This window comes from Musca vetustissima, unplaced genomic scaffold (genome assembly GCF_032173495.1).
Source record: "Musca vetustissima isolate MV318-11 ecotype Yass unplaced genomic scaffold, APGP_CSIRO_Mvet_v1 utg376, whole genome shotgun sequence".
NCBI lineage: Eukaryota > Metazoa > Arthropoda > Insecta > Diptera > Muscidae > Musca > Musca vetustissima.
The window spans coordinates 3,540-15,114 of record NW_026884101.1 but is presented as its reverse complement, the minus strand read 5'-3'; the positions used below and the strand labels follow the sequence as shown (position 1 = coordinate 15,114).

General features: G+C 35.8%; 1 protein-coding gene across 1 annotated transcript; it reads right to left on the bottom strand.

Annotated features, from left to right (window-relative positions):
* Nucleotides 1-1,075: 1,075 nt before the first annotated feature.
* LOC133331118 (transmembrane protein 41 homolog) lies at nucleotides 1,076-10,165 on the bottom strand (the record flags this gene model as incomplete). The annotated part of the gene is made up of 2 exons (XM_061539523.1): nucleotides 1,076-1,583; nucleotides 10,037-10,165. Coding segments are annotated over 2 exons (637 nt in total), but the record flags the coding sequence as incomplete, so codon positions are not given.
* Between the last annotated feature and the right edge of the window lie 1,410 nt (nucleotides 10,166-11,575).

Genomic DNA, 11,575 nt, shown 5'->3' with positions numbered 1-11,575 from the left:
ACAAATTAAACAAACAAAATTCACACTTGGACACAGGCAATGTATTGTATTCCATTTATTGCAGGGTAAATAGACAAGGGTTGCTATAATACATTTCATTCTATAGGAAAATTAGATTGAAGTCCAAAAAGGAAAAGAAAATTACAAACTACAACAAAATTTCGAAATAACTTAGAGTTAGCAATAGATTAAACTACTAGGACATGAAGTAATAATTCTGGGGAACAAAAAATTTATATTGGTAATTATTTAAATAATTCATAATTGTTTTTGTAAATTTTATCTAAATAATAATTAAAAATTCCTTAATGAAATACTGTTGTTTATAAATTAAACTAAAGCTAATTAAAAAATATATAAACAGAAAAAAACGAACGAACGAATAGACTAAATTTTATAATATTCAATTGCAGGGGGAAATAGAAAATTGGCTTTTGGTTTAAAAAATCAAAAGCAGGTTTTTTGGTAGAGTTTGGGGATGAGGTGTCTGTGGGTATATGATTTCCATTTCCCACACACACAGACAATTGAATATACATTTTGCTACTAAATTACATAAATGTTTTATAAATATATTTGATATTTATATTTTACAATTATATAATTAAATTAAATATGAATAGAGGTTGATTTTACATTTTGGAATTTGAAGCTTTGTGGTTGGTTGGTGTATTTTCTTAGGGCAAAATTTAAATATAAAAAAAATGAATAAATTTTGAAATCAAAAAATATTTTACGAGAGATTTTACAAATTTGGCATATAGGGTTAGGTGTCGAAAGTCACATAATGTTCGACATAACCCTTTAATTTTTTACTTTAATATTTTTAACTTTAATTTGGTTTTAATTTCCAAACCCAAAATGAAGTAAAAACCCCAAAAATAACAAGAAAACAAAGCATAATAAACATATTTTATATTAGCACTCCTTTAGCTTTTCCATGCGCAGATTGATGGATATCTTAAACTTAAAACCAATTTGTTTTGCCATCGTTGTCATCGATGGTTGCGACGAAGTTGGCGGCAACGGCGGCTACGACTACTCCAATTCCAGCTACTCCATCATCATCACCAGCTTATTCAACTTTCTTTTTCAGTTTATTCTTGAGAAGACCCGGCACCAACGAAAGACAAGCACACAGCGACAATATACCCATTGACGTCCACGAGAAGGCATCACTGGAACTGGTCATCTTCTGCAGAGTTTTTCCCGCCTGTATGGCCAATACTGATGGTGGGGCGACACCACAAAATGTACCAAAAGCAAAAGTGAACAATGGCACTCCAATTACCGGTGAAGCCAGATTGATGAACCAATTCGGTAAGATCGGAGTCATACGCAAGAAAAGCATATAATTGAAGAGGCTATCACGATGTTTATCGACATGCTTAGACCATTCACTGATTTTCTTTGGCCAAAAATGACGAATTAAACGACGTCCCACTAAATTCGATAGACTATAGCAGAGAGTGGCGCCCAACGATGAACAGAAGCATATGAGGAATAGGGCGATGGGAAAACGATAGAGGAATCCCAAGAGAATCGAGAGAAATAATGATCCTGGAATGGCAAATGTTTGTAGGCTGAAAAGAGAGAGAGAGAGTCGATTTTGCATCGAGTTTTTGGGGTTAAGGAGAAAACCATGTCATTTATTTTGGGGGAAGTATTAGAGAATAACTGAAAATAAATCGTTTAAAAATTAATTTTTTTATAAAGATCATTAAAAAGGTATTTCAGAATTAGATACGTCACATGGTACCGGTATTACTTCTAGCATTAAATCCATATGATTTTAGTTAATCCCTCAAAGCCCACACAGTTTTCTAATTATATGAGACAAGAGTCTTGTTTTAGAAGATGGGCGAAGCCCAGGCTTATCTTGGTCCCTCTTTCATCTCAATTGTGGTAACTATTTTCATCATCCATTGAAATAGTGAGCTGATATGTGGATTGAGGCGTCGGTTTAATTCCCCACACTCGGAAAACCCCTCTTACTATGAAAAAGCAACGGCGGAAAATTCAGCCTTCATGAAGAAACATCCGACAATGGCATGAGGTTGATTGACTTCGCGTCAGCAAAAAACATGGTCGTTAGCAGCATCAGATTCAAGCATTTCGATATACGCAAGGCCACCTGGATTTATCCTGATCAAGTAACGTGAAATCAAATCGATCATGTTGTGATAGACGGAAGGCATTCGTCCAGTTTTTTAGACGTTCGATCAATACGAGAAACGAATATCGATTCGGACATTTCCTTGTGGCAGCCAAGGTTCGCACCCATCTTAATGTAGCAGCAAAGGTGCGATCTAATGTAATACGGAAATTTGACGTCGAAAGCTGCAAACACAACAGATAGCAGAAGCCTACTCCGGCCAACTTACCCAACTGCTTGACAAAAGCACTTCTTGTCCCGATAATAATATAGAAGCACAATGGCTAAGAATTGCCGACTCTCTACAAACTGCAGCAAAAGTAACACTTGGGTACCAAAAACCTCCATCAAGAAACCCATGGTATGATCAGGAGTGTCGCTACTGATCTGAAAAACGCAGCGTATAGGGCAACCCTGCAGACGGTAGCAACACGTAATGTGATGGAGAATTATCGGGAGATAAGGAGAGAGGAGAAACGTGTTTTCAGAAACAAGAATAAAGAACAAGAAAAACGTGAGCGGGATCAAATCGAGATGTAAAGGAGTCAGCATGAAGTCCGGAAATTTTACCAACGAGTAAAACACCAAACTTAAGGTTTTGGTGCAGGCACATCAGGAGCATGTACCAGCTGATTAGTGCAATTTGGTTAGAGGAATCCATGCCTAATGATTGGAAAACAAGAAATAGGTGCCAATTACAGAGGAATAAGTATATAAAGTGCTATCCAGCGTGCTGTGTGATCGACGGAAGCCAATGGTCAATGGCACTATTGGACCATGCCAATGCGGCTTCAGACCTGGCAAATCCATCATTGACCAGATTTTCATTCTGAGCCAAATCCTGGAAAAGACCCTGGAAAAACACATCGACACATTGCACCTATTTGTCGACTATAAAGCCGCATTCGACAGCCCTATCCGTTCAGAGGTGTTTAAAGCCATGTCTGCGTTTGGAATTCCTACAAAATTAATTCGGCTAAGCAGGATAACTTTAACTGTCACAATATCAGCAGTTAAACACGGAAAGAACCTCTCGGAGCCCTTCAATACCGAACCAGGATACAGATAAGGTGACAGTTTGTAATGGTACCTTTTTAACATCCTGCTGGAAAAGGTCATACGAGAGGCAAATATGAATAGAAATGACACTCTGTACAACAAGCAACACATGTTTCTCGCATACGATGACATAGTGGGTCGAACATTGAGCTGTTCCGCAGCCACCTTTGAACAAATTGAGAAGGAGTCTGCCAAAGTGGGTCTGGCAGTAAACGGAGAGAAGAATAAGCTGATAATACCAACGCGTAAGCCGTCGAGTTTACTCAGATCAACTGAGGAACATGAGAACTACAGCTTCGTGGTTGTCAAAGATTTTATATACATTTTTATCGCCATTAATAAATCCAATGACATCAGTTTTGAAATTCGGAGAAGGATAGTGTTGGCCAACAGATGCTACTATGGTCTGGGCAAGCAACTCAAAAGCAAGGCCACCTCCCGCCAGACCAAACTCACACTCTACAATGCGCTGGTACAATACCTGGTACTTTCAATGCAGATGAGGCAGCTCTTGGAGAGTTTGAGAGAAAAATTCTCCGGAAGATCTATGGGCTGATCTGTGTCGATGGTGAATATCGGTGTCGAATGAACTATGAGCTATACCATCTATTCTCGGACATCGGCACTGTTAGACTATTGAGATGCAGCGACTACGTTGGCTAGGTCATGTTGTGAGAATGGATGAAGATGCCCCAGCCCAGAAGGCATTTAAAAGCGAACCAGCTGATGGTTCTCGCAGAAGGGGAAGGCCACGAATACGATGGAAACATCAAATTGGATGAGATGCGCACAAGACCGACGCGCCTGAAAATATTTTTTAAGCTCGGCTTATGGAGCAACCGTTCTGTCATAAGCCAGCTAAGTAAGTACCAAAAGGTGTGGACCCATAATCGAAATTGTACAAAATTTGGAAGAAATATTACGATGAGCAAAGTTGGGATGAAATTGGTTACTATCTTCCAGAGTTATCGGGCGCATCATCAGGCCAGACAGACGGACATTTGTAAATCGACTCCAGATTGTCTGAAACGGATTTCTATGGGCCACATTTTTGCCGTAGGAGGGTATAAAAAATTCATATTATCGTAATTTGAATAAAGTTCAAGAGAGAAGTACAAAAAGGTCAATCAAGAAATGTAGTTTAAAGAACGAAGTATTCCCAAAAAATCTCTCCTTCGATTTGACTCATAAGACTTACATGCCACAAATAAATTGTTGTAGCAGGAAACAACATAGTAGATTTATGTTCATGCCGGATCGCCAGCAAGAAATCAAATAACTTGAACTCTATGGTGAATTTGGCCTTATGAGGTTCTTTTTACACTCACCAAGGTATTTCATACCCAAAAATAATCCGCCATTCCCTATCCTATGAGTTTCATTTAGTTGCATAGTGTTATTTACTCTGTCTAGACTATCAAATTAAAATCCAATTTATTTTCGACGGGGCAATAACCATCAACACACCGTCGTCAACTACAAATGTGAACTATTGCAAGTCGGTCATAAAATACAAAAACAATTTGTTTGTGCAATTTCATTTAGTATACTACTGTTTAATATTTCTATTGATAAGATTAAACAAATTAATTCAATCTATGTTTGTATATTGGAAAGATTCCCACCATAGCATCTCGCACTCTAACACCTCTAGCCAATAAAAAAGGTAAAATTGTTGATAGGCATCAGGTAAACTTCCTAGATGATTATACGGAACTTATTGTTAGGAATGAATACCACAAAAACATAATTATAATAACATAAATTTTAAATATAATCAAAAACTAAAATTAGTAGTTAATAAAAATAGTGAAACCCCATCATAACGTATCTCATATCCGTTTTAAATAAATATAAAAAATAATGTGCGTTTTAATGTAAAAAAACAGTCATATCGTTTCTGTGTAAATCCCCTGAATACAAATATTAATTGCATTTGCAAGAAAATATTAATAATTTGTTATTTTTTTCTTAGTATTCATGATCGACTGACCGACTGGTTGCTTGGTTGGCTCACTGAGTGCATTCTCGTTACTAAGAGCTATTGCTTTTAAAATTGTTCGTGACACAGCTTTAATTGGAAATAAATATAAACACATATACAGTGTATACACGTAAGATCTATACTGTGGGGAATTTTTCAATATTCTTTTGTTTGTTTGGTGTTCTTTTTTCGGATGCATTCCTTTGGAATATAAATTGTCTTGTTGCCATTGCGAAATTTATTTTTTTATTATTAATTTCCTTGTGAGTCCGTTTAAATGTTTAGATTCTTAATAGCATTTTATATGTGTGATATGGCAAAAGGAATTAAAAAAACACCCAACATTAGGTTAGATTTAAAAAAAGGGGGCGATGAATTAATGCCACCTCATGCCCAGCAGGGCAATTCGACTTAGCATTTTTACTATATTGCCAATTTTTTCATAGATTCATTCGATATCGGAAACAGTTGCATGAAGTTATTATCAAATTTCTACAATTACAGCTATACTGCAGTATGTATCATAAAACCGTGCGTAAGAATTGAGACTATCCTGAACATAGTTGACCAAAAGCCTCTCTGGTTTGTGTTGAAAATGCAAAAGGAATTAAAGAGACCCATAATTAGGTTCGTCTGAAACAGGGTTGGTTTAATGAAATGCTTCAGGACAGTTGGACATACACAGATAAGCTAGTCAAAGTCTGTTGTACTCTCTAAGAAATGGAAAAGTTAGGAGAAAGCATGAGATTGGTATCCCTTTACACTTCTAGAAATTTTGTATTCTAAATGAAGTCCTTCAGTCTTTTCCATTCACATCATCTTTCATAACCTTAATTAGCTGGCTTGTGGCAGGATATTTGTTTCATAAGGCTAGCTTAAAAAAGATTTCCAAGCATGTCGGTCTTGTGCGCAGCTCATCCAATATGAAAGATCATGTTCCGATATGTTGATTTCCACTTGATCTTTTCATCGGATTCGTAGTCTTTTCATTCTGCGTGAACCATCAGCTGGTTCGCTTTTATATGCCTTTTGTGGTGGGGCATCCTCATCCATTCGCACAACATGACATAGCCAACGTAGTCACTGCAGCTTGGTACGTCTGACAATGACTCATGATTCGTTCGACGGCGACATTTAACGTCAACGCAGATCGCACATAGATCGTCTGCAGAATTTTTCTCTGAAGCAGTAAGTTTGGTCTAGAATTGCTTACTCAGATCATAGTAGCATCTGTTAGCCAACACTATCCTTTTCCGAATTTCAAAGCTGATGTTATTAGTTTTGCCTATGGCGGTACTACCTCGAAGCTGTAGTTCTCAAGTTCCACAGTTGGTCCGAGTCGACTGGACTTGGTCTTGAGAGTTGATACCATCAGCTTGGTCTTCTCGCCGTTTACTGTCTGACCCACTTTGGCAGACTCCTTCTCAATTCGTTCAAATGTGACTGTTACCGCTCGCAATGTTCGAGTCATTATGTCGATGTCGTCGGCCAGTAACATATGCTGTTTGGTGTACAGAGAACCATACTTTTCCACATTTGCATATTGTGTGACCTTTTCCAGCAGGATGAGGTCACACGACAAACTGTCGTCTTGTCTGAATACTAGTTCGGTATTAAAGGGCTACGATAGTTCCATTACGAGTTTAACTGCTGACCTTGTGCCATTTAAAGTTATCCTGCATAGCCGTATTAATTTTGCAGGAATGTCGACCTGGTTTTAAACACCTCTGAGCGGATAATGCGGCTTTATAGTCGACGAATAGGTGGAATGTTTCAATGTGTTTTTCGTGGGTCCTTTCCAGAATTTGGCGGAGATTGAACATCTGATCAATATTTGCCAGGTCTTAAGCCGAATTGATATGGTCCAATAAGGTAATTGACTATTTGCTTCAGTCATTCACACGCACATCATATGCGATAAGGAGGAGAATAATTCCTCTATAGTTGGCCCACATTGTCTTGTCTCCTTTTTTTCACGGGACACAGAATGCTGAGGTTCCAATCATTTGACATGTATTCCTCAAGGCTAATTGTACTAATCAATTGCTGCATGCTTATGATCAGCGTCGATCACCGGTCTTGAATAGTTCAGCTGGTAATCCATTGGCACCTGCTGCTTTATTATTCTTCAGCCGATTGATAGCTATTCTGACCTCATCTTGGCTATGTGGTATACACTCTATACTGTCATCTCTTATTGGCTGCGGGGTATCTTTTTTATCGCCCTATTTGATACCAGAAGCATTTCAAAATGCTCCTTCCAGATCCTACATGCTGTCTGTATCTGCCACCAGGTTTCCTTCTTTATCTCTACAGGAGAATGTGCCTGTCTCTAGAGTTTGGCTGTTCCATAAAAGTGCAGTGAACAAAGTGACTAAGTAAAACATGTACTGAATAATTTCCTCACACTCCGAATAATCCATAAATGATCTGTCAATAAATTTAAATAAATAAATAAATAAAGGGATTTAAAAAACTAATTGATTTTGAGTGAATCATCCATCTGATACCGATGTAGACGTGACGGAAACAAATATGAACTGTTTTCACAAATAAACACAAAAGAAAACAAGTTTTCTTGGGTTGGAATCAGGTGATCGTGTTATGTACGTAAGAATCTCCATGTTGTCTGCAATTAGACAAAAGACATTTGATAAAAAAAAATTAGCTGCATTCTTATAAAAATAGAATGCAAATATTACGCTTGACTGAAAGTAATATGCGAGACAGAGAGGCGTCATCATTACGTTTTTGGATATATATTTACAAAGACAAAGAAACAAAGAGGTCTTTATTTAGACCAAGGGTAGGGTCGTTATATACACAAATTGATCTGTTTATAGACTATTGATCGTTATATACATCACTGAAGTTTATACAGAACAATTGGTCTGTGTAGATAGAATATAGGTTTTATATAGACCAATTGGCGGATATAAAGAGACCTCAGGTCTTTATATAGACCAATTTGTCTGTATAGATAGACTACAGGTCTTTTATATAGCCCAATTTGACCTGTATATATACCAATTGGTCTATGTAGAGAGACCAATTGGTTTGTATAGAAAGACCACAGGTCCTAATATACACCAAATGATCTGTATTGATGCTGCTGGATCTTTATATAGACCAACTGATATTATTTTTTTATTTCAAAATGTCCTTTTTTATTTAAGAGAAATATTAATATATGTTATCGAACCAAATACAGACATAAGAACCACAATACGTCCTGATACTAAAAACAATCCAAATTAATAACTATTATTTCCAAAAAATGACGAATAAATAATTCAATTCAACATAAGCCATCTATTTACCGCAAATCATTCAAATTCAAAGCCGACGAACGCCTTGGCGCTTTAATTGTGCGTGTAATACACAAGAACAATCAACGGCAGTGTCATTATAAGACACCTTTAAGAGTGGTCGATAGACAGATAGAGAGAGAGGGAGAGAATGACACCCAACTATATTGTGGATGAAGATAATAACAATGCAAATAATAGCAACACCTCCACCACCCCCACTTCATTCTTTCTCCCATTTGTATCGAGAGTATTAGGTTTCTACGGTAGCTCCAACAACAACAATAGTAACCTGTAATTGACGTCAGTCATTCAACGTGTGATTTGCAAACGTAATTGAATTACTTACTGTACTGCAAAGTTAGGCACGAACAAAATAATAGCCGTACACGCACCCACACACACCATAAATAAAAAAGAGATCAAGGTTAATTTAATATGCCAAAATACAACAACGATTTTAAAACCATTTTTAAATAAATAAAACCTAATAAAACAAACAGAAAATACAAAAAGAAAAAGAAGAAGAAATTATTCTAAAGACTTACGAAAGAAAAGACAGATAAACAAAAAACGGATTAGATAGATGAATTGGCTATAATTGCTTATTGATTTAATTGGCCTCCGAGTCAAGTGAATGGGAACGATAATAAATGAATAAATAAATAGGTATCAACTGATATGGTAGTCAACCACTGTTTATGGGTGGGTGGGGTGTGTGTGCTTTAATAGTTAGAAAAAAATTACTACCTTATCTGGGATATCGTTGTTATGTTATGAATTTGTTGTAAAAATATTCAAGGTTATGATCAAAGGTGTTTGGCCGATGTGACATCTGTTTTTTTATTGTAATGTATAGTTGTTGTTGGCTTTTGTTTTTGGCAAATTGGTATGTGCCGCTCTAGAATTTACAATTAAGGAATTGTTCTTTTGTAAACAACAATTGACTATGTAATTTTTGTTTGTAAATATTTTGAATTGAAGTATACAATAAATTATTCAGAATGGTGAATAGAAAAAAATTTATATAAAAATTGGATCTCGTTTTAAAAAAAATTATCCAGGGATACAGTTCACCCACGATAAAATAAACTAAAGGGGACCAGAGAAAAGCGTGAAAATTATTGAAAGGGATTTTTAAATATTTTTTCCCAACGTCTGATATTTTGGGAGGGTCTAACGGCAAGTGTTGTTTTTTTCGAGGCTAATAGACGAGGAGGATTTTTAAAAAATATTTTTGGAGGCTCATAAACAGTCGTGGAGCGAGCTTTTTCTTAGATGCCATAGGTCGAATGTTGCTTTCCTATTTATTATGAAGCAAACATCCGATCATTTAGTTTAAAAATCAAAATTATTGTAAAGTACCGTATACAATTAGCTATAGCCCAGCAATTAATTTAAGTTTCCATTTGGATTCTTAATATTCCATTCTGCCCTTCGACATTTAAAATACCTTCTTAATGATCTTCATTAATTAAATACTATTTACAGGTTTTGCTGTTTTTTCGTAGATTGTTTTGAAAAGGATACAATATATAGGCGACAACGACACCGAACATCACTTCAAAATAGTACATGTCCTTGTAGCGATCTAAGACTTTGGCCAACATTTTGGCATCTTGTATATCACGTGGTATTTTGATGTGTTGTTTTTCAGACCTGCAATGAAAGAAACAAGAAAACAATAATTAGAAAAAATTACAACAACAAAAGCAATTATATTAAAAAAAGCACAAAATATCTACATGAAAATAATTAACATGATTAATTAATGTGTTAATAAGATTTGTTTACATGTTGAAAATGGCGCGCAAACAACTAATACAGAGAAAAGACGCCTACGGCATGACATGAGAATGACAATAAGAGCGGCACAGCCTTTCTCAACATGTCATGTCGAGTGAGATAGGTGTGAAATTGAGGGGAGAGAGGATTTCATTTCCGTTAATGGTGACAATAAAATCAAAGAAAAAATATATCACATAAATATAATTATTAAGGGAACCCCCCATTCTCGATTTTAATTTTTCAAGATTTTCAATGGGCTGGTAAATCAATACCAATGCTTGTTAAGGTTTGTAACTTTACACATATATAATTGAAGATTTAAAATAGAAGAAAAATAATTTACAAAAAATGTTTGTTGTTGTTTTGTTGTTGTTTTCTGTAATTAAAGAAAAATCCTTATTTTTGATGGAGTGGGCATGATAACTCCTCACTGGAACATCGGAATCCGAAAATTCCAACGGTGTTAGAAAGAGTACATGTCTGGCTCTCGTATGAACTAGGATTATTGACTTCGCTATAAATTATTAAGGGAACCCCCCATTCTCGATTTTAATTTTTCAAGATTTTCAATGGGCTGGTAAATCAATACCAATGCTTGTTAAGGTTTGTAACTTTACACATATATAATTGAAGATTTAAAATAGAAGAAAAATAATTTACAACAAAATTTTGTTGTTGTTTTCTGTAATTAAAGAAAAGTCCTTATTTTTGATGGCGGGCATGATAACTCCTCACTGGAACATCGGAATCCGAAAATTCCAACGGTGTTAGAAAGAGTACATGTCTGGCTCTCGTATGAACTAGGATTATTGACTTCGCTCTAAAATTAACAAAATGGCGGACCTTTGAAAAAATATTTTTGGAAAATCGCCAATTTTTTACCAAAACCAAAGTTAAAAAATAAGGAAGATCTTCACCGATTGGCTTTATCCTAGTTCATACGATAGCTATACACTCACAGAGAAACGTGTAAAAATTTGAAATCGATTGGGTTATTAGTTTTTGAGTTATCGTGCCCGCCATTCACAAAAAATGTTTAGAGAAAAACGCGTTTAAAGTTTGAGAAGCCCTTCAGCCGTCACTTGATGCTGACACAATAAATCGGCTATATCTTCAAGAGTTCTTGAGATTTTCATTTGAAAATTTGTAGGGACATTCTTTAATTAGTGTAGATTCCAATTATATCAACAAAATTTTTGACCCCGAGAATGGGGGGGGGTCCCCTTAATCTAATATTTTTTACGGAAATGCAGAAAATTTTGTTGTTATATAACTTCCAAA